Source organism: Elaeis guineensis, chromosome 15, assembly GCF_000442705.2.
Source record: "Elaeis guineensis isolate ETL-2024a chromosome 15, EG11, whole genome shotgun sequence".
NCBI lineage: Eukaryota > Viridiplantae > Streptophyta > Magnoliopsida > Arecales > Arecaceae > Elaeis > Elaeis guineensis.
Window position 1 is genome coordinate 27918211 of NC_026007.2, and position 24797 is coordinate 27943007.

At 45.4% G+C, this 24797-nt stretch overlaps 1 protein-coding gene across 1 annotated transcript; it reads left to right on the forward strand.

The window, feature by feature from the left end:
* The first annotated feature begins 23811 nt into the window (after positions 1 to 23811).
* Positions 23812 to 24763, forward strand: LOC140854109 (nuclear transcription factor Y subunit B-3-like). The gene is given in 2 exon segments (XM_073249538.1): positions 23812 to 24726; positions 24728 to 24763. Coding segments are annotated over 2 exon segments (477 nt in total). The 5' UTR covers positions 23812 to 24285.
* Positions 24764 to 24797: the final 34 nt, after the last annotated feature.

The window sequence follows — 24797 nt, forward strand, 5'->3', positions numbered from 1 at the left end:
AAGAATCTTTTCTTCTCAATTTTTCCACGCACAAGGGAGAACCTTTCTCTCGTCCTTCTACACCTTTAAGAAGAACTTTTTTTCTCTAATTTTTTATGATGAAAATTAGATCTAATCTAATTTCTCATACTAAAAATAATATAAATTTTTATGTTCTAAAAAAATTCAAAAGAGAGATCCAAGAGAAGAACCGTTCTTCTCTCTTCTTCTCCCTTTTTCTCCTTGATCTAGAACTTTAGGATGCCCCAAATATCCAACCAATTTTTTTTTATATTTCTTCTCTAAATTTTTATGTTAAAATTTAGATCCAATCTAATTTTTATCCTAAAAAAAAATAAAAAAAAAATCTGGAAGAAGAACTCCTTCTCCAAGGCTGCGCGCAAGAAAGAAGATCCTTCTTCTTCCTTCTCCTTTTCTCGTTGGGAAAAATCTTTTTTTTCTAATTTTTTACTATAAAACCAGCAAGAAAAGCCTTCTTTAATGCTCAAGAATCAGTAATCAAACTCTCACAAAATCACTCCAAGATGGGAAGGAGAGGAGGGGGTTGGCGTGTGGAGTTTGGGGCATCCAACTCTTGGATGCCCCCTCCTTATTTTTTTATGGAGACAAGAAAGAGGGAGGGGATGCCCCTTATCTCACAAAAGAAAAACAAGAGGTCACACATATGGGTTGTGGGTTATTTCACAGGAGTGGGGTGTGAAGATTTCTCAATTTGAAGAGAGATGGGGCATGAAGAATAAATATCACATGGGGTTTGGATTGGTTGAGTCCTGTTTCAAATAGGATTTAAGAATCTTGTTCCAACTCTAACTAACCTTTGGACCCAATCCTAATCAATTTAGGAATTGGTTAACAAACTAACTAATTAGGTTCTAGCCCATTTATAAAACCAATTAGGCCCCAATCCAATTGAGAATTAGTTAGATTAAAATCCCATTGATCTAGAGATTGATTCTTGATAGATATCAGGAAAGTTTTGTTGGAGCTTTATGGTTTCATGCATGTATGATTTTGCAAAAAGAGTATGTAGTAGAATTTAAAAAATTTTCAGATTAAATCTAATTTAATCTAAGCATGCATAAGATTATATCTTCAAATCATAATCAGAATCATTATATGTGAGATAAGATTCAGATACAGAAATCAAATAGAAAAAAATAAATAAAAATATACCTAGACATGGATCAATCTTCAATGTGAACAGATGATCATGGATGTCCTTCGAAGGTCCTTTGTAGCCATACAAGTATCCGACCTTTACAGGTATCCACACCAGACTTTGATCTGATCAGAAGTCTTTTGATCTCACCGGGGTGCTAGCTCCCTTACAGAGATCGCATCTTAATGGTTGAAAATCTTTTTTTTCTCCTAAGACACTCTTAAAGAACAAGAAGATGTAGGAGGATCTTGATCTCTATGCTAGAGATCATGAGAAGAACCCTTTCTTCTCTTTTCTTCCTAAAATCCATACACCAAATCTCTACAATAGAGATGTAATAATTTTGTTCAACTTTTGGATAAAGAGAGGAGGAGACATTTATATCTAAATATGAACAAGAGAGATAGAGGAGGATGTCCAAAACAACCAACAATTGGTTGTGTAAGAAAGAAGAGATCAAAGCTAACAAACCTCACGCCATACCCATGCACACCACGCCCTCCTCTCTTGAATTTTTTTTTTCTCCATGCACTCCCTTGGTTTTCGGGCATCAAACTTGATCTAAAAATCTCCTATCACCATCCCATAGGTGCTGGTATTTTATAGGCATAATAAGAGTTTCAATTTGAATGGGAGAAAGGATTGATTTTGGATAGGAATCAAGAGTCTTTGCAACCTTGGACTCTCCTAATATTGTGCCACCCATACCACGAGGATTCACACCAATTTTTTACATGCTAAAAGGGAGATTCCTCTTCATTCTTACATGCTAAAAAGAGAGGGAGGTGGCATGGAAAATCTGGACAAATGTGGCATCAAAACTAGTTGTGGCATGGGATGTTTTGGGCGCATGGATTGGAGGAGTTTCAATCACATGGGATTCTTGTTTAAATTACTGTTGTAAACTCAATTAAAATACCAATTAATCCTAATCATATTAGGACTAGATTAGACTTAAAAAGATGGAAAACTAAATCTAATTTAGAACTCAATTTATTTAGATTAGATATCTTCTAATTGGAGGAGTCCTAGTCCAATTGGACTCTTTCTTGGTGTTGAATTTTAATCCTAATCCTATTAGGATTTGGTACAGCATGAAAATAAAGATTCTTAGTCTAATTAGGAATATATACATCCTAGTCTAATTAAGAATTAGGTCAAACCCAAATCCTAATTCAACTGGGACTTATCATCCAATCTTTTTGAGGTTATCCTATAACCCTATAGGGTTGATCAAATCAAATCCAAAATGAGTCAAATTAAATCCAATCAAATTGGACTTGATACAAGCCCTATTGCTCAATCAAATTGAGCTCATTAGCAATTCTATTGCTAATTAATCCTTCTATAACTCACTAACTCTTTAGTAAGTTATACAATGCAATATTTGTATTAGATCAATTATCAATCAAATTGATAATCAATTCCTGTTACGATTCATAATCGTAATTCAACTATCTGATCAGTCAAAAATCTTTTTTGTGTGTGACCCCATAGATTCTATTATATTTGATAGTGAGATATATTATGATCTCTCTCATAATATCATTGAAACTCTTTTCAATAGATTGGAATAATTCTAACTCAGCTCATCAAAGATCATTGATCGTCAAGATGATCCTCATGAGTCTCACAATCCACCAGTGACACCTAGCAGTATGTAGTGGCAACCCAGCAGAATAAAATATGAACTTCTAGGTGCAGTTATTGCATAATATAGTCCTTCTATCGTGAGTCCCAATCAGATGGCAAGTCATAGATAAATCATCAAACCTCAACATCGGTCATATGATAAATTCAATCAGCGTAAGTCCATATGTGATTCTATAAAATTTTTTTTTCATCAATCATAATGCTATGGCTATAGACTTAAAGACTCAGCCTTTTAAATCTCACAGGACTACTCCTTTCTACTAGGATCGATAGATTCCATCTTGATCACACCCCACTCTTACAGTGGACCAACTGTCACCAACATCCACTATAAAGGCTCATTGAGACCCATGTTGATGTGTCAGTCAAACTCCAGCAGTCTCACTGCGGGCAGTAGTGTGATCTCAGATCAAAAGACCAGTCATACAACTACAGCATTAAGAAGTCACTAACGAGTTAGCAGACATCCATGTGACTTCTTGTGTTGGTCACGCTTAGTGCTAGTTATTCTCCAGCAACCACCTGCACTCTCACTCCAATGTCTCTATACTGCAGACTCGAGACCCATCTGTCTGAAAGAAGTGATCCATGCACTGGTCTATCTGGATCAATCACCATCCCCATGATGATGCTATGATCAGAGTAATTTAGAAATCAACCATTAATGACAAATGCCTCAAATTCTCAACTCTTTGAGAATATATATCATTATCTTATTAATCTCTTGGATGATTTATGGATACATAAATATGAATGGTACTATAACTATCCAATAAGTATAAAATCATGTCCTAGAGATATAAAATGTGTCAGCCAAGATTGACTTCTAGGACATACATCCAACAATCTCTCACTTGCTCTAAAGCCAATCTGTCATTTATCAAACCCCATCTTCATAAGATAGGCTTTAGTCTTAGGCTAGCTAAGTGACTTATTAGTGGGTCATCCACATCACATGTAGAGCTTGCTCTCTGCATCTCTATGTATTTCTTCTTGAGGCAGTCGTGTGTTCTGCTGTTCTATGTGCTTGGATATCTGGTGAGACCTAGGCTCCTTAGCAAAGGCTATGGTGTCATTATCTTTGCAGTATAATGTGATGGCATCTAATGGCATGACAATCAATTCTGTAATTAATATTAAAATCAAAATATATCCTACCATCTACAGTGTACTCAGCTTCCATCAATCGATTATTTGGAATCCTTCCAAAATATCGACATAGGAACACAACCCATGATGTAGATATTTTATCATCAATATCAGACATAAAATCTGAATTGGTGTATCATATCACTTCTAGCTTTAATTTTTTTTCAAATTAAGAACATATCTTTAGTTCTTCTCAAGAGTTTAAGGTCATTTTCACAGCAATCCAGTGCTTGATAGTCTGGATACAACTGATATCTACTCGTGACATTCATGGTATTATTTATATCAGTTCAAGTACATTATGGCATATGACTATATCCGAGAGGGTAGCAGACCTCTCTCTGAGATTTTTATGCTGAACTCTTACAGCATCCAGTCTCTGTACTTTATCTGTGAAAACACAAGCATCCAATTACATCTATCTCTATAGATCTTTAGGATGCCTGCTTTATGTCTTTCATGGAGAAATCTATATTCAACCATATTTTAAACGATGTCAGTTTTGGATACTCCCACCGACCCTTTTGAAAATCATAATTTCTCTTTTCTGATCAAACAATTTGATCATATGAATGTTACAACTCCAAGGATATTACAGACTTTGTGATCACCTATCACAAGAAGTGAAATCCATAGGCTATTCCATATAAAAATCTTCAGAAGATCTCTTCTCAGAAAAGCTATTTCATATCTTTTTCTTGGAGTCGATGTCTCACATCACCTCATTGTAGATTTTGGGATCATCTCTATGCTCCCATCTCCCATGAGAAACAACTTTTTCTATATCTTCTGTCAAGCATACCCGAGTACCTTTCGAGAGGATTGGAGATCCTACTATGTGTATGAGATGGAGGAGGAATATACATCTACTAGCTTATAATGAATAGGTTATTAAAGTTTCAAGGCTCACTACTCTTCAGAGATACTCTCTTTGAGCTTAACTTTTCTTCCACTACTTTATCTTGGTTAAATAATTTTTCAAGAAGATAGCATATCGGGTCACAATCATATTGTGATCCTTTCAGAAAGTAATATCCCAAACTCTTTTAGGATGAGCTTTATGGACCTATCCTCTAACATATCCACCTATTATGCTAAACACATGCTGAAAATCCTTGAATCTTTGAATAACCAAGATTCAGCTCTCACCATACCATATCTCATATGGTGTGGTAGGAACAGATTTAGAGAGAATTTAATTTTATATTAATAAAGCATATCTCTAAAGAAACATAAATAACTCAGTGAAGTTCATTATGGATCAGACCATATCTCATATAGTCCCATGACTCTTTTTATCTCATTAAACTGAGATATACTAAGAGCAGTCCAATATGAAATTGTGTCATTTTATGAGATAACCGTCAAATTCCTTTCATTGGTATTGCATCTTCGATCTGATCGAAGTACCTTTAAAAATTTTTTGATTTGCTTCTCTACTCATATCTAAATTCTTTGAACTTTTCAAAAATTTTAGATTTGTATCTTATATATAAAGTAGAGATAACTCCTCGGTTAACACATCACATGGGCTACACACATCAAATGTGTACAAGGATAAGTATCTTAGTAGTTTTTCTTCTCTTATCCTACAAGAGTAGCTTGGTTGTATTTTCTCAAAGAGATGATGCACAAACTAGATTTGACTCAACAGTCAATAAGCCTAAGCCCATATTTCTTCAATTTGTTAATCATTTCTTCTCCAATATGACTTAGCCATAGGTTTCACATATACTTTAAATTTTATCTCAATTCTGAATCTTTCAGATCCAATGGCAATCACTGCTTGCTCAATTAAGTTCACATATGCATCACCATGTAAATGATAGAGACTGTCTCTAAAAATTAAATCCAAACGATGATCGCAAAGAATAGATACCCATGGCCATGCAGTAACTGTTGCCCTATAGCCAATTCAAAGGTTATTTTCTCTGCCCTCTATCTTCCCATCGACTCTACACTAGAGTCCATAGCTCAACTAGAAGAAGAGAAAATCACAAAGATTATATTGAGCAATCTTGACATGCCTACTCTAGGTGCATCTTTATTTCTTTAGGCTCTCTTGATATTTACCTCAGAACTCTTTCAAGGTTTCTTTGTTATCAATACTTTGACCAATTCAGATGAGGTGCCACAATAATCTTTCATATAGTAGTTTACCATAAACTACTCATATAAACTAATCAAAAATTATAGGATCAAATCTATAAGCAATTCTTTATGCATGATCATATCGAGTCTTTTGAGCTCCTTAATGTCTTTGATCATTATCTAATAACGATCATAGACTGACTGGCCATCATGCATCACATGCATTGTGCAACTTTGATCACCTCACCACACTTGTAGATGAATCAACATATCGTAGGCAGTGAATATGTTCTTATGCATAGCACCTATCTTAATTGTCATTGTCCATCCACTCATCAAGTATAGCTCATTGACTATAGGTTGGATAAGTTGTCAATATTAGAATAACCTGATAGAGAATATAGCTTAATTTTCTAAAATTAAGAATAATTTTTAGATTTATGAGTCAATCTATGTACTCAGTTGATATCTAGGACTCAAGCTAGAGGGTTGGAAGCTGACACAATGAACAACAAAGAGCAAAGATTCTAATTAGATGTTTATACTTATTTTATGATTTGTACTAGAGACTTTTAGATGTAAAAAGAGACTCCCACTATTTTATTAGATCTCCCACACTCTCCGAGTGGAGAAATGAAAATCCTGATGCGATAATTAAATTTTTAATGGGTGCTGCGGTCCCACCAATACCGTGCATCTCACCTAGCAGTTATTGGTAACATGAATAAACACCGATGCATGGATAACTCTTTACCCAGATACTTCTCTAAGCATATTGCAGCCACTTGATCTCTAAGTCATGTGGGCTCACCTAATAGTTATTGTCCGTACTCCTTAGTTAAGCCAGACCCACCATTCATAAGCAGGTGCAATGCCGTCATTGGGTCTCTCACCTAATAGTTATTGGGCCTAACCACATTTTTATCCCGCAACGACTCTTTACTAATATAGTAGTTGCGTGTTCCTGATGCAACTGAACTACTGTGACTAGTCAAGAATAATCAATGTCGGCAGCACGCCCGCATATCTACAACAATGAAAGACCTTAGACTTAATATTTGGTGGAGAGATTTGGGTTTAGGTCTTATCTAATCAGTCATCACATGACTGATGCAATTGGCATGGGCTTAATCAAACCACCAAGCAACCATAATTGATACTCAATTTTCCAAATTAGCCAGGTAAGTGGAGATTGGTGGGGGTCCCCCATTGCTTTCCTTAGATACCAATAAATTGATCAGATAAATAAACAGAACTAATTAAATAACCACCTTTCAATTACTTATCTTAGACACCAATTGGACAATTGACTCGAATAGGTTAGCTTAGCTGAATCAGACTCAAGCCACAGAGTTGAATTAGGTCCTTAGGTTAATTGATTCTACATATAGGTGTCAATCGATTCGATCAACAATAATTGAAGGATCTTAGGCTCTGTCGGTGCAAAAATCCGCTTGCGTCGGAGAAGCTGGAGTCGGGGAAGCCGCGGTCGCCGCCGGGACCTGCAAGGGAAGTCTAAACCGGAGATGGGGTTGCTCCGGCAAGACCCTTCGATGCTCAAATCAGTTCTCTGCCTCAACAAGAATGGAGTGCTCGAACGGAGAATTTAGCAGAGTTTTGAGATAAGAAAAAGGAGCTTAAAGAATAACGTATCTGGGTCCCCCTTTTATAAGCGGAGGAGGCAACGGATTGATGGCGACGTTTGTAACCGCCTGGTAGTGGGCCGCCCATGGTCAGGGGAATTGATTGCGAAAGATAGTGGGGTAGACCCGTGGCTATCATCATAGCCCGCCACGTAGGGCCTGTTGCAAGTAGCGGAGCGGCGTCCGTTGCCGCTAATTGTCAGCGAGTAGTGGGATCGTGCAGCACCTGCCGTAGGGAATGGAGCAGCATCGTGGCCATTGACACAGCCTGTCAGAGAGTAATGGGTCCGCCGCAGGGGGTGATGGAGCCGCACGGAATCCGCTACAGGAAGTGGAATAGGATCATGGTTGTTATTGCGATCTGTCGAAGGGCGCGAATCTGTTGATCGAGGCTCGGTAGTGGTCGGAGTTTGGCCTTTGTAGGAAGCCGGGAGGGGTCCTCCTTTCGGTTGAGGTCGTGCGTGGAGTCCGACTCCAGCAGTTGATACTGAGGTCGGAGACTGAGGGCGGCACCCGACTCCCGTAGGAGTCCGGGCGGAGCCATCCTGCTGTCGATGGTGGAGCCCGGCACCCGTAGGAGTCCGGGCGAAGCTGTCATGCTGTCGATGGCGGAGCCCGACTCCCGTAGGAGTCCGGGCGAAGCTGTTCTGCTGTCGATGGTGGAGTCCGGCTCCCGTAGGAGTCCGGGCGAAGCTGCTCTGCTGTCGATGGCGGAGCCTGACTCCCGTAGGAGTCCGGGCGAAGCTGTTCTGCTGTCGATGGCGGAGCTCGACTCCCGTAGGAGTCCGGGCGAAGCTGTTCTGCTGTCGATGGCGGAGCCCGGCTCCCGTAGGAGTCCGGGCGAAGCTATTCTGCTGTCAATGGCGGAGCCCGGCTCCCGTAGGAGTCTGGGCGAAGCTGCTCTGCTGTCGATGGTGGAGCCCGGCTCCCGTAGGAGTCCAGGCGAAGCTGCTCTGCTGTCGATGGCGGAGCCCGGCTCCCGTAGGAGTCCGGGCGAAGCTGTTCTACTGTCGATGGCGGAGCCCGGCTCCCATAGGAGTCCGGGCGAAGCTGCTCTGCCGTCGATGGCGGAGCCCGGCTCCCGTAGGAGTCCGGGCGAAGCTGTTCTGCTGTCGATGGCGGAGCCCGGCTCCTGTAAGAGTTCGGGCGAAGCTGTTCTGCTGTCGATGGTGGAGCCCGGCTCCCGTAGGAGTTCGGGCGAAGCTGTTCTGCTGTCGATGGTGGAGCCCGGCTCCCGTAGGAGTCCGGGTGAAGCTGCTCTGCTGTCGATGGCGGAGCCTGGCTCCCGTAGGAGTCCGGGCGAAGCTGCTCTGCTGTCGATGGCGGAGCCCGGCTCCCGTAAGAGTCCGGGCGAAGCTGCTCTGCTGTCGATGGCGGAGCCCGGCTCCCGTAGGAGTCCGGGCGAAGCTGTTCTGCTGTCGATGGCAGAGCCCGGCTCCCGTAGGAGTCCGGGCGAAGCTGTTCTGCTGTCGATGGTGGAGCCCGGCTCCCGTAGGAGTCCGGGCGAAGCTGCTCTGCTGTCGATGGTGGAGCCCGGCTCCCGTAGGAGTTCGGGCGAAGCTGTTCTGCTGTCGATGGCGGAGCCCGACTCCTGTAGGAGTCCGGGCGAAGCTGCTCTGCTGTCGATGGCAGAGCCTGGCTCCCGTAGGAGTCCGGGCGAAGCTGTTCTACTATCGATGGCGGAGCCCGACTCCCGTAGGAGTCCGGGCGAAGCTGTTTTGCTGTCGATGGCAGAGCCCGACTCCCGTAGGAGTCCGGGCGAAGCTGTTCTGCTGTCGATGGCGGAGCCCGGCTCCTGTAGGAGTCCGGGCGAAGCTGTTCTGCTGTCGATGGTGGAGCCCGGCTCCCGTAGGAGTCCGGGCGAAGCTGCTCTTCTGTCGATGGCGGAGCCCGGCTCCCATAGGAGTCTGGGCGAAGCTGCTCTGCTGAGGATTTCGGCTGTGGGTATTTTATACCCAACACCAGTCCCCCTACTTCCGAGTTTGAATTTCAAGCGAAGGAAGTACGCACAGAGAGAGATGCGCACAACCAGAATCGCCCCTTCGAATTCTGCATACTGCCGCCCCCAGATATTTTGATATTTAATGCGCGCATGTCAGAGTCTGCTTTTCGGTGAAGGCAATCTGAAGAGTCTTTTCGGAATCCCCGTTGAAACGCGATCCCAAGCGTCGTGCTGCGGGAATTCGTGAGCGATCAACCCTCGATGGCGATGAAGGGGATAAGCGCGACACGTGGCACACATCAGCTGGCCCGAGAATACACGCCGCCATAACTGCACCAGGATCCGTCGGCTATTTAAACCCCTCAGACCCTTCGTGGCTTCATCCTGGCGCTCTCTTCCCATCTGAGAGTTTTGCTTCTCTCATCCCAGTCCTTGTCTCCTTCCCTCGCACCATGTCCTCTACTCAGGAGGCTGTTCTTGAGGGAATTTTTAGGGCTTGGAGGAAGGTGAGGAGGAGAACGGCGGCCGGTGAGAATCTCCGTCGTTCTAAAGGGAGCCCAAGGAAGAATTCCTTCAACAACAGAGGTTTAATAACGGGGGCTGTCGGTGAAGTTCTGCCCGCGAATTTTGGAGTGGCAAGGCTGGGTGATATCGGTCAAGAGGGCAGAGCAGTCGTCATAAGCCATGACGGGATCCTTGACGCCGTCGGGGCCGAGAGACCAGAGGCGGTCGGCATCGACGGTGGGGCAGTAGAACTTGTTGCGGGGGCGGTGGAAGTAACGCATGCCGACCTTGCCGGAGCATCTCGGGTGGCGGCCGTCGTGGTGCATTCGAAGATGAGGCACATCTCTGGTGTCGCAACCGCTCCTGAAGTGGCTACGGTTCTTCTTGAAACAGGTCTTCGCTACCGCCGCCGTTGCCCTCACCGCCTCCGGAGATCTATCCCACCCCTTTCCCGCTAAGGTTGGGACTTTGGGGAACAGAATGAGGCGAGATGGGGCGAGAGTTGTTACACGCACTGGAGAATGCGACTGAGAAGGATAGAGACGGAGTTCGTAGCTCGGAGCGACCTCCGGTTCGTCCTGCCCGAACCGTGCTTGCGAGACTTGCGATAATGTGTATCTTCTTTTTCATCTTCTTTTTTCTGACCCTCCGGGTCTTGTAACGTGTACTTCTGTTAAATGAAAAAGTAATTTTGGTACCTTGTTTGTATCTTGTGTTAAATAGTTGTCTGCCGAACTTCATCATTTTCCTTTCCTTCTCTTTGTCTGTGTTACGTCGTCCCAAGGTCGTCGGCGCCCTCTTCAGTTCATGTGGGGTCGTCATTCACCGAGCTCCTTTTCGGCTTTTATGCCGTTCGGAGATACCCACTTGTCAGGTTTGCTTGGATTTCTCTCCACTGAAGTCGGGGCTAAGTTTGGCTCCTTTGATAATCCGAACGGAGAAGCCCTCCTGAAGTTGGAGTAGCTCGGCTCCCGTAAGAGTCAGGGCAAAGTTTTTCTGCAATCGAAATCATAAGCAAAGTCCGACTTCCGTAGAAGTCCGGGTGGAGTTGTCCTGTAGCTGATGTTGGCGATGGAGCCCGGCTCCCGTAGGAGTCCGGGCGAAGGTTGGAACCTGACTCCCGCAGGAGTCCGGGTGAAGTCTTCTTTGGCGTAGAAACCCGGCTCCCGTAGGAGTCCGGATGAAGTCTTCTTTGGCGGCGGAACCCGACTCCCGTGGGAGTCCGGATGAAGTCCTTTGGCGGCGGAATCTGGCTCCCGTAGGAGTCCGGATGAAGTCTTCTTTGGCGGCGGAACCCGACTCCCGTGGGAGTCCGGATGAAGTCCTTTGGCGGTGGGACCCGGCTCCCGTAGGAGTCCGGATGAAGTCTTCTTTGGCGGCGGAACCCGGCTCCAGTGGGAGTCCGGATGAAGTCCTTTGGCGGCGGAACCCGGCTCCCGTAGGAGTCCGGATGAAGTCTTCTTTGGCGGCGGAACCCGGCTCCCGTGGGAGTCCGGATGAAGTCTTCTTTGGCGGCGGAACCCGGCTCCCGTGGGAGTCCGGATGAAGTCTTCTTTGGCATAGAAACCCGGCTCCCGTAGGAGTCCGGGCCTTCCACTTTGCTATTGTCAGGACGAGGTTCTCCTTCTATTTCTGACAGGGCTGTGGGGGCACATTAGGGCGTTGCCAGGCCTCTCCCCCCATCCGGTCTAAAAGAATCGGGCCTTCGACTTTGCTCAAGTTAGGGCGAGGTTCTCCTCCTGTCCCTAACAGGGCTGTGGGGGCACATTAGGGCGTTGCAAGGCCTCTCCCCCCATCCGGTCTAAAAGAACCGGGCCTTCGACTTTGCTCAAGTTAGGGCGAGGTTCTCCTCCTGTCCCTAACAGGGCTGTGGGGGCACATTAGGGCGTTGCAAGGCCTCTCCCCCCATCCGGTCTAAAAGAACTGGACCTTCGACTTTGGTCAAGTTAGGGCGAGGTTCTCCTCCTATCCCTAACAGGACTGTGGGGGCACATTAGGGCTTTGCAAGGCCTCTCCCCCATCCGGTCTAAAAGAACCGGGCCTTCGACTTTGCTCAAGTTAGGGCGAGGTTCTCCTCCTGTCCCTAACAGGGCTGTGGGGGCACATTAGGGCGTTGCAAGGCCTCTCCCCCCATCCGGTCTAAAAGAACCGGGCCTTCGACTTTTATAAGGTTGCCCTCTCGTTTTTGATACAGTCTGCTTGAATTGTCCTAAGATAAATGGGCACGCATTTTTTGATTAGGACGAAATTACTGGTAGTACATCCGTAAGTTTTTTGAGCTCCGAGGTCGCGGGAGGTCGGCTCCTCCGAGCTCCTTAAGATAATAAGTTCCAGGCCGGACTACTTCTTTGACCTCATAAGGTCCCTCCCAGTTTGGGGCAAGCTTCCCCTGGTCCTGTGGTTGTGAGACAGCAGCTCGTCGGAGCACTAGGTCCCCTACTTTAAATGCCTTGTTCTTGACTCGGGCGTTGTAATATCGGGCAACTTTCTGTCTATAGGCCGCCATTCGAACCTGAGCAACCTCCCGCCTTTCTTCCAGTAGGTCGAGGCTGGCTCTGAGACTTTGCGTGTTTTGGGGTTCGTCGAATGCCACGACTCGTGCCGACGGGAGTTTAAGCTCGATCAGGATGACAGCTTCCGTACCAAAGGCTAAAGCAAAGGGAGTCTCCCCTGTAGGCAACCTCTGGGTGGTTCGCCCATAGCACATGATAAAGTTCGTCCGCCCAAGTTCCTTTTGCTTTTTCGAGCCTGGTCTTAATCCCTTGCAAAAGGGTTCTGTTAGTTACCTCAGCTTCGCCGTTCGCCTGAGGATGGGCCACTGATGTGAAGTTGTGGGAGATGTTTAGATCTTCACAGAATTCAGCAAATCTGGCTCCCACAAATTATCGTCCATTATCAGTGATTAGGGTTCTGGGTAAACCGAACCTGCACACGATCGATTTCCAGACGAAGTCCTGCACTTTCGCTTCTGTGATTTTGGCTAGTGGCTCGGCCTCGTCCCATTTGGTGAAGTAGTCGATTGCTACAAGGAGGAATTTCCTTTGACCAGACGCCATGGGAAAGGGACCGAGGATATCCATCCCCCATTGCGCAAAAGGCCATGGGGCGCTCAAGGGTGTGAGCTCGGTAGCAGGTTGTCTCTGGACGTTGGCGTATCTCTGGCATCGATCACACTTTTTGACATATTCGATTGAATCACGATGCATTGTTGGCCAGTAATATCCTTGGCGGAGTAGCTTGTGGGATAGAGACCTGGCACCCAAATGGCTTCCGCAAGCTCCCTCGTGTACTTCCCGTAAAGCGTAGTCAGCTTCTGAGGGTCGGAGGCATTTCAAGAGGGGCAAAGAGTATGATCTTTTGTATAATTTGCCCTCATAAAGGATGTACCGGGAGGCTTGATTTCGGAGTTTCTGGGCTTCTTTCGCATCCTGGGGGAGAATCCCATCTCTCAGATAGGTTATCAGCGGGTCGACCCAGCTGGGCTCATGGTCGATCTCCATTACGAGCCGCGATTCTTCCGTACTCGACTATTTTAAAACTTCAAAGAGGACGCCTTTGGGTAATTCGGCCAGAGCCGATGTCGCCAGTTTGGAGAGAAGATCGGCTCTGGTATTCTCCGACCTTAGAATTTTCCTGATGTCGAAATTGCCAAAGGCAGGGGTGAACTCTTTCACTTTCTCAAGATATTTGGCCATACTGTCCTCCCGCGCTTCGAAGCTCCCGCTGACTTGCCCCACCATAAGTTGGGAATCGCTGTGCACCCAGAGTTGATCTATTCCAAGCTCCCTGGCGATCCTCAATCCTGCGATCAGAGCTTCATATTCCGCTCCATTGTTTGTTGCGGGGAATTCAAAATGCAGGGCGTATTCCGCGACGACTCCCTCCGGGCTGGTCAAGATCAGGCCCGCGCCTGCGCCTGCCATGTTGGAAGATCCGTCCACATGGAGGGTCCAAAAGCTATCGGAGGAACTGGCTTCTTCGTCGGGGGAGTTCGGTTGAGTCTTCAGGCCGTCAATTTTGCTTTGCTCAGGTTCGGCCTCCTCGGGGATGGTGCATTCTACTATGAAATCCGCCAATATTTGGGCCTTTATTGCCGGTCTAGGTTTGTAGTTGATGTCGAATTCTGTGAGCTCGATTGCCCATTTCACCATTCTCCCAGAGGTGTCAGCTTGGTGTAAAACCACCTTGATCGGTTGGTCGGTGAGTAACGTCACCGTGTGCCCTTGAAAGTAAGGCCGGAGTCTCTGAGCTGCAATCAACAAGGCGTAGGTCAGTTTTTCTAATTTAGTATACCTGGTCTCGGCGTCCCTCAACACGCGACTAATGTAGTAGATCGGTCTCTGGACTTTCATTTCCTCTTTAACAAGGACAGCTGCAAGGGCTGTGGGAGAGACTGCCAGGTACAAAAATAGTTCCTCCTTAGGCTCGGGCTTCGCCAGCAGTGGGGGCGAGCTAAGGTAGCTTTTTAATTCTTCGAACGCCGTTGGCATTCAGAGGTCCAACAGAAGTTCTTCGGTTGCTTGAGGGTTTGAAAGAAGGGCAAACATCGTTCGGCCGACCTCGCGACAAAGCGATTAAGAGCCGCAACTCTTCCTGTGAGGCACTGAACCTCCTTGATCGACCTTGGGGCAGTCATATTTTGGATGGCACAAATTTTCTCTGGATTGGCCTCGATCCCGTGCCCCGATACCATGAAGCCCAGGAACTTTCCTGAGGTTACCCCAAAGGTGCATTTGGTCGGGTTCAGCTTCATTCTATACTTTCGAAGAGCGCCAAAGGTCTCCTCGAGGTCGGCGACATGATTTCTGGAAGACCTGCTTTTTACGAGCATATCGTCCACATAAACCTCCATGTTTCGGCCGATCTGCTCTTTGAAGATTTTGTTCACCAGTCATTGATAGGTGGCGCCCGCGTTCTTGAGGCCGAACGGCATAACTCTGTAGCAGTAAAGGCCGCGATTAGTGATAAAAGCTGTCTTTTCTTCATCTTCCAATGCCATTCTAATCTGGTTATAGCCGGAGAACGCATCCATAAAAGTAAGAAGCTCATGGCCCGAGGTAGCGTCCACCAGTTGGTCGATCCTGGGAAGGGGGTAGCTGTCTTTTGGGCAAGCCTTATTCAGCTTTTTGAAGTCGACGCACATCCTCCACCTGCCGTTTGCTTTCTTGACCAAGACAACATTGGAGATCCACTCAGGATAATTGACCTCCTTGATAAATCCGGCCTTGAGAAGTTTATCTACTTCCTCAGCTATTGCCCTCTGCCTCTCCGGGGCATGACTCCGGATTTTTTCTTTTGTCGGCCGATGTTTAGGGTCGACCGCCAGATGATGTTCCATGACCTTTGCGTCAATCTCCGGCATATCCACCGGGACCCATGCGAAAACGTCTGCATTCCTTCGGAGGAAATCCATGAGATGCGTCCGCACCCCCTCCTCCAGGTTGGAGCCAATTAACACCACATGCTCCGCATTCCCATCATTCAAAGGAATTGGTATTAGGTCCTCGATCGGACCGCCCCTCTCTTCAGTGAGGTCATCGCGCGCATCCAACCCGTCGACCGGACAGAGGTCCGCTTGATCGCTCCTTTGCAAGGCGATGCTGTAGCAGTGCCTGGCCAGCGCTTGGTCTCCCCGGACTTCTTCGATCCCCTTGTCGGTGGGGAACTTCAATTTCAAATGGTAGGTCGAAACAACGGCTCTGAGGGCATTGAGGCCGGGGTCGGCCAAGAATTGCATTGTAGGCAGATGGCGCCTTTACCACCAGGAAATTCACCAGGGCTCTGGACTGCTTTGGATGCTGACCCGCGGTCACAGTTAAAGCTATCATTCCTTCCGTTGGAACGGCGTCACCAGTAAACCCTATCAAGGGGAGCAAATCGGCCTTAAATGATCGCCAAGAGTGGCCATTCTCGAAAAGGCACTGTAGAATAAGATGTCGGCCGAACTTCCGTTGTCGACAAGAATGCGATGGACGTCATAATTTGCTATGTTCAAGAAAACTACGACTGCATCGTTATGAGAGAATTGGACTCCCTGGGTGTCTTCTTCAGTGAAGGCTATGAGTTCTTCAACTTTTTGCCGCTTGAGGGGCGCAGCTGATGTGCTGATTGCCTCCTGCCGGGATTCCCCCGAGATGACATTGACGGAATCCGACAGGGACTGGTCGCCTGGCCACCCTTTGTCGGTGACCAGAGCCGGAGGTAGTCGTGCAGAAACCTCGCGAGAGGGCAATCGGACGGGGAAAAGAGGATTGGGTGCCGGAAAAGATGGCCAGAAGCGGGGTCCGTTGAGCGCTCCTTCAAGAACAAGGTGCTACGAAGGTTCACCCCTTCTTCTAGCGCCAATCCTGTTGGTGCAAAAATCCGCTTGCGCCGGGAGAAGCTGGAGTCGGGGAAGCCGCGGTCGCCGCCGGAACCTGCAAGGGAAGTCTAAACCGGAGATGGGGTTGCTCCGGCAAGACCCTCCGATGCTCAAGTCAGTTCTCTGCCTCAACAAGAATGGAGTGCTCGAACGGAGAATTTAGCAGAGTTTTGAGATAAGGAAAAGAGCTTAAAGAATAACGTATCTGGATCCCCCTTTTATAGCGGGGGAGGCAACGGTTGATGGCGACGTTTGTAACCGCCTGGTAGTGCGCCGCCCATGGTCAGGGAAATTGATTGCGAAAGATAATGGAGCAGACACGTGGCCGTCACCTTGACCTGCCATGTGGAATCTGTTATGAGGGGTGGAGCAGCGTCCGTTGTCAGTGGATAGGAGAATCGCATGGTATCCGTCGCAGGAGGTGGAGCAGGTTCGTGGCCGTTACTGTGGCTTGCTAGGGGATAGTGGAGCTGTGCGGAGTCCGCCACAGGAGGTGGAGCAGGGTGGCTATGGTTACTGCGGCCTGTCAGGGAATGATGGTACCGCGCGGAATCCGCTACAGAAAGTGGAACAGGATCATAGTTGTTATTGTGATTTGCCAAGGGACGCGGATCTGTTGATTGAGGCTCGGCAGTGATCGGAGATTGGCCTTTGTAGGAGTCCGAGAGGAGTTCTCCTTTCGGTTGAGGTCGTGGGTGGAGTCCGGCTCTGGTAGCTGATACTGAGGTCGGAGATTGAGGGCGGAGCTCGGCTCTCGTAGGAGTCCGGGCGGAGCCGTTCCGCTGTTGATGGAGGAGCCCGACTCCCGTAGGAGTCCGGGCGGAGCCATTCTGCTGTCGAGGGTGGGGCCCGGCTCCCGTAGGAGTCCGGGCGGAGCCATTCTGCTGTCGAGGGCGGAGCCCGGCTCCCGTAGGAGTCCGGGCAGGGCCGTTCTGCTGTCGAGGGCGGAGCCTGCTCCCGTAGGAGTCTGGGTGGAGCCGTTCTGCTGTCGAGGGAGGAGTCCGGCTCCCGTAGGAGTCCGAGCGGAGCCGTTCTGCTGTCGAGGGTGGAGCCCGGCTCCCGTAGGAGTCCGGGCGAAGCCGTTCTGCTGTCGAGGGTGGAGCCCGGCTCCCGTAGGAGTCCGGGCGGAGCCGTTCTGCTGTTGAGGGCGGAGCCCGGCTCCCGTAGGAGTCCGGGCGGGGCCGTTCTGCTGTCGAGGGAGGAGCCCGGCTCCCGTAGGAGTCCGGGCGGAGCCGTTCTACTGTCGAGGGCGGAGCCCGGCTCCCGTAGGAGTCCGGGCGGAGCCGTTCTGCTGTCGAGGGCGGAGCCCGGCTCCCGTAGGAGTCCGGGCGGGGCCGTTCTGCTGTCGAGGGCGGAGCCCGGCTCCCGTAGGAGTCCGGGCGGAGCCGTTCTGCTGTCGAGGGCGGAGCCCGGCTCCCGTAGGAGTCCGGGCGGGGCCGTTCTGCTGTCGAGGGTGGAGCCCGGCTCCCGTAGGAGTCCGGGCGGAGCCGTTCTGCTGAGGATTTCGGCTGCGGGTATTTTATACCCAACTTTATGTAAGGATCAGTGATATAAGATACATAACTTTATGTAGAGTCATATATATTTCTTAATAATAAGTATATAGTATGCAACTATCAAAAACCATATAGAGCAAAATTATCGATGCATAAAATAATTTTATGTAAATAGATTATCAATGTCCAGTAGTTTTTATCTTTATTGCCGGTCAAATCTAAATGCAGTGTCTACTAGTCCATGCTTAGCATATCCATCCATATAAACTCAATCCATCATTGCTAACCATCAACATAAGAACTAAAAACATTATTGCTAGTTTCTTAATTTTGAAACTCTAATATTTGAATTACTCTTAAATCTAACTTTGCTATCCTATTGAATTCAAGACAAAATAATAAATGAAAAATTATGATTCTATCTTCAATGAAGAGTGTAAAATCTTCGCTTGAAACTTCTTGTCCAATCAATAGTGCCTCTATACAAATCAGTGTTGATCGTAAAACAAGATTAGCACATGAAAGATGAGGCTAATTGGATAGCGACATCTAGCCACCCTAATTAATCAGAATAATATAACCAAATTCTTTAGACCAATAAATAGATGTCCAATCAAGACTAGGATAACAAGTTAGGTATTATTAATGGTGAGTCCGAGAATAGCCAATAAAATTTCGGATAAAGAACAACAAGATAGACAGTTGTCTGCAGTATCAATCCAAGACCCCACATTAGGGTCCAATCTGGGGTCTACTAATTAAGAATCTCAAATGCTAGATTGGGTCCAATGAACCGCATAGAGAGAGTAGAGAAAGAAAGAAAGAGAGAGAAAGAAAGGAGAGAGAGAGCAACAAAGAGAAAGAGAGAAAGAAGAGAGAGAGCTCTCGTCTCTTTTTTTGAATGAAGGAAACTCCCCCTCTTCTTCCCCAACTCAGCAGTAGTGAGGTCGGGCTAATGACTTGTGGGGGTGGCCAACAGCGGTGGCAGACATCTGTCTAGGCATATCCTCCAGTGAATATCCTGATGACAATAGCAACGACGGACGGTAATAGCCAGAAATAGAGGAAAGTTGAGGTATTCTAGCTCATCGACTGATGGTCGAGGCTTCACTATGATGGCAGAGCACTCATATAAGCCCTCCGATCGAAAACCTCAACCCAAATCTCAAAGAATCAAGTGGAGGAGAACCAAAATAGGAAGACACAAAATAGAGCATCCTGTCTCAACCAAATCTGATGACTTGCCGATGACCGTCCGATAATCGAAGATGGCTAAGGAACTAGGAGAAGGTGGTGATGAAGTCAGGCCCCTCTTATGTCGATTCTGGTGGAGAATCAATGGTGGCTCAATGATGTTTCTCAGAGCCCACTCAATAAAATATCAAGAAAATCTAGAGCATTTTGCTGATGAAAGAACAGGGATGAAGGCCAATACCTAAAGGAAGAGTTGAGGGCTTTTTATAGGCCGAATCCTAAAGCTTTTGTTGAAATCTGATGAGCCCTAGAAGTCCTTCTTCCAATAGAATTTGGAGAAGGAATCGGATTCCATCACGAGTCCACCTTCCTGCCTCACATGCTAGTCACGTGAGGTTTCATTTTTTTTTGGTCCTACAAATATTTGTGCTACTTCATGGGCCCGTGAGCCCATTATCAAATCTTTGGTTCATCTTTGATTATTGGGACAAAGAGGTTGGGTCTTATATGTGGCTGTAATGAATATTTTGTCATTACAGCACCTCAAACCCTCCACCACGATCCACATCTAAAGATATTTTTAATTATCATAATTTTTTATTTACAAACAATGACAATGTATAAAATAAGATTAGATTTTTTTTTTATTAAGAGTATAGTAGGTATTTTACATAATTTTTCTAAAAAGTAGATGGTCAATCAGATATAAACCATTCTGATATAAGCCACTTTCTTATAGTTAATCAAATATATCAAAATTATTTTTTTAAATATCATATTTTTAAAATAATATTTAAATTTTTTTTTTTTTCTGCAACCAAACGAATCGTAAGTACTGCTTGTCTTCATTCTATAGAAAATTATGTGGGGAAGCATTGAACTTTAGCACAAGTATGGAGAGATTTGAATGTTGGTGAAAAACTTTTTCTACAACCATGATCATTGATCAAGTCTTCCATGATAGCTCACACAAATCTGAAGAAGGCTTTGATAAGAACTGGACCCGGCTTAATATTGAATTTGAAGGTCAAGGACAAAATATGGTACCAAGCTTAGAGTTGGCTATTATCATCTGAAGGATTATCAATCTCATCCATCTCTCAAAGATCCATGTCTATCAATCAGGTGTACATTTGTCTTGCGTTCTTAATTACATGCAACCGTGATCACACAGTAGCATGGTTTCATGGTATGCATAGTTACCAGCTATGTGCTCTACATCGATTCAAGCCTGAAGCAAGCCAATAATTTTAATATTTCTCTTTGCCACGGTGTAGCCCTCTTTGCTCTGTATCATGATCTTAATATCATTTATGAACACCAGCTATTGTTTAGGTTGCTGCCTTCTTGAACGAGCTCAGCCTAAGGGGTATATTTGGGGTCACCAATGTGCACATAAACTTGCCACTTCGTGTTGCCACGGGGGTTGCTTGAGATGAACAAAGATTAGTAGCAAAGTCTTGTCCCTTTTTTTTTTTTTTCGGGATATAAAGTCTTGTCTTTCATAGTATTTTCTTGTTGTGGATTAATGATTTCCAGAATTAAAACGGTATGACGGCAAACTTGCTTAAATGAAACATTGAAATTCCCATTTTCCCCAGCCCCAACTTAATGGTGATGTATGCTTCTTGGCAAGAGGTGCAAGAGTAGAGACCGCTGCCATCACAGTTTGATCATTGAAAATGTTTATATTGAACTGTCCCCCGTATAGGAAAAAATATTCGTTGCAACAGTGATACCATGTCACCGTTGTAACAAACCAATAAAAAATTAGGAATGGATGAAATACATAGAGTAGTGTGGGATATTATCCACGAGAATCAATGCAATATCGACAATCGATAAAATATAAAAAAAATTTTATTGATTTGTTACAAATTTGACATAGTATCATCATTGCAATAAATATTTTTTCTCCATATAGCATCTTGCTACTCTTCCAGAACCATATGGTCCCCAACCCACGCCACTTCGACCTTTGCTTCTTAATTGATCAATATAATATGATCAATTATTTGAATCATTAACATTTGTTTAGATTGGAAGTCTTGGGCATTAAGATTTAAAAAGATACTTTAATGAATCAAGTCGCACTTCTACAAGGACAAAAAGGAATGGTCCCAATCTTTTATACTTATGGGTTCTATAATTTAGTCCCATACCACCAACCACAAACATAGGTAGGAAAAGTAATCCATGCACCCACTTTTTGACACCCCATAATCTCGTGCTTTCTCAACTAACAACATGGGGACCATCTACGGTGGAGTCGTGCCATGATGGGTGCAAAATTGTATATCCGAAGTAGGTGTCATAAATTCTGATTGAAAGAAAACTTCTTATACAAAATTAGCTTGGTACTGTCTCGGTCTCTAATGGCATCAAGCTGTGTGTTGTTGGTGCTTAATGCAGCACTCTTGGGGGCCCCTTGTGCTTTAATTTTCTTATCTAAGTTGCAACCTTCCCATTGAGCAAGTTTGTAATTATTAAACAATGTAGGCAGGATTCTTAAACTTCACAATATGTGATGGACAATGCCATACAAGTCACAGCAACATGAGACAAATGACAAGATTCTTTAGTAGTTGGTGTGTTTCCACCTTTATGTTTATTATTTGTGTCGGAAAGGTTCTTGTATATTTCGTTAGGAACTATCTAACAAGAAATCTATAGGCATTTCTGTTTAACATAAATATAGGAATTAGAAGATTTTATTTGCTATCAAACAACCAATATAAACTTTAATTTGCTATACCTTTCCATGTAACTTTGCATTTAAAATCCATTGCTCCAACTTGAGAATTTCTTGATGTCCATGGACATGGGGTCACCTAGATTTCACTGGTCTTCGGGACAGCTGATACTTGAAATCTAGTGCATCTTAAAATGCCATTGAAGACTTGTTACCACTCATTTTTGTGATAATTTGCCTCCTCGTTAGTCAAGAAATAATTGAATGCTTAAAATTTGAAACAGAATTATCGTAAACAAAGGTTTCAAGTTGAAGAAAACTCAACGTAGAATTATCCATCTCTTCATCTTATGGTACCCAGGTCCATCTTTACCGATCTGTACCATCCATATACAGATACGTGTATCACATGTATCCATGTCACACATTGCTCCATGATCGGGGTGTATGTAATCATGGGCATTCATTTATCATCTAATGGCCTAATACGATAGAAGATCCGAATTGTTTTTATGAACAATTGATATTTTTAGGTAACTTGGATGATCTAAATCACTCAAGAAAAGATGTATCTATAGAAATCAAAAAATAAAATATGATAAAATTGAATAGGAAGATCAATCGGGATAAGTATGCGAGGTCTTAAAATAATAGTGATCACAATAATCTCCAACATTCTATAAAAGAGGATGAAACTTATTGGTAAACGAATTCGGAAACTATGTAATAACTATCATAAAATTGGCCTCTTGAAAAATATATGAAGCTCGTAATGTTCATACAATATTATCTAGTTTCCAACCCATGTTGTCCACAACTACCGTAACATCATTTTGAATAATAAAAACTGCTCAACTTGAATGAAATTTTATTTTTTTGCTTCCAGGGGCATGCACTAGTTGGATCAAGTCAGTTTGGAGGTAAATTCGAAACTGAACCAATTTCAACTAATTTTCTAGAATCGAAATTGAACTGAACTGGCCATCGATAAAAACCTTCAGTTTGGTTTGGCTTATCAAATTGATGTTATATTATATATTATATATATAAATAGTTAAAAAATTAAAAAATATATGTAGAGATATATATATATTGAGTTAGACTGGATCGGTTTGAATATATATATATATATATACACGCGCGTGCACATACATACATGATTTAAGTTGGATCGAATCAAATCAAATCGATTTAAAATAAATTTTTAAAGCTTAAATTGAAACAGAACCAAATTATTATGGTGTTAAATCTTCTCAAACCGAAGCCAAACTGAATTTAAAAAAAAAAAATCAATATAAACCAAGCTGGAAAGACCGGTTCACAATGGGTTCGCGCTCGGGCCGATTTTTTTAACACCCCTACACTCACATCTTGTTTGATGAGAAATAAGAAACGTAAAGTAAATAAAAATAGAATATTTTATCAATCAGATGAGATCGTAGATTTGTAGTGTTACATGCAGCTGAAAGGCATGCTTCCTTTAAACTTTGTGCAAGGCTCACTCCGCGTCAAGACTTTTAAAGTGGGGCCCACCTCCCACGGACGACCGAGATCAGCGGCACGGTCGGCGCATCGATGGCCGATTGGAGGCCACTTGGCCCATACTTATCGGTAAACAAGAGGCCGCCGCAGTTCCACGTGTCGTTATCGATGCGATATTAGGACCAAGATCCAACGGACCTTCCCACCCCGAAGCCCTCCTTCTCTCTCTCTCTCTCTATCTCTCTTGCCCCTCCTCCTCCTCCTCCTCCTTCGCCCCAACCGGATCTCCGACCGCCAGGTCGCCGCCCGACCCACCTTATACGGCGAGGCCAACCCCTAACCCTAATCGATGGAGGTCTAGGGTTTCCACCAACTCACCTTAGGTCTCTCTTTCTCTCTCTCTCTCTCTCTCTCTCTCTCTCCCTCCCTCCCTCTCTCCCTAGTTACGAAAATCTCAGCTTTTTGTCGTCGCCGTCCTCTCAGTTCCAGTGGAAGAACCGAAACCCTAGTTCCTTGAATCTTCGATGAGAAAGAATCCCAACTTTCTTTGTTTCTGGATCGGATCCTCTATAACCCTAATCGCCTGGATTTCAGCTGGAAACTATCCCGGTTTCCACCTCCTTCTACTGTTTCTCCGTTATACTTGAGGTGTTATTCTTCGACTTGGAATCCAAGAATTTCCATCCATAAACCTCAAAAGCTCGCTTTTTTCTTTTATATATATATACCTGATTCCAGTCTAAATTAAACCATATGATAATCTTCTCAGCTCCTATTCGCGTATAGAATTATACTCTGAGGACCAGAATTCGATCAAGCCTTCATTCGTTTTCTCTCGAGACAGGCTCGGAAACCCTAGACTTTGATCAGGGGATTGATAAATAGATTCGAATTTAGCATAAAGTTTGGATCTTGATCGATGGCGGATTCGGACAACGAGTCGGGAGGGCAGAACAACAGCAATGCGGCGGGGAACAGCGAGTTCTCGTCGCCCAGGGAGCAGGATCGCTTCCTGCCGATCGCGAACGTGAGCCGGATCATGAAGAAGGCCCTCCCGGCGAACGCCAAGATCTCCAAGGACGCCAAGGAGACGGTCCAGGAGTGCGTCTCCGAGTTCATCAGCTTCATCACCGGCGAGGCCTCCGACAAGTGCCAGCGGGAGAAGCGCAAGACCATCAACGGCGACGACCTCCTCTGGGCCATGACCACCCTCGGCTTCGAGGAGTACGTCGAACCCCTCAAGGTCTACCTCCACAAGTTCCGGGAGATGGAAGGCGAGAAGGGCAGCACCTCGTCGTCCCAATCCCAGCACAAGGAAGGAGGTAGCGGCGGCGCTATCGGTAACAGCGGCGGCGGCGGCTGTCGGAATGTATGGTGGTGGTGGTGTGGAGGGATGATGATGATGGGGCAGCATGTATGGCTCGCCGCCGT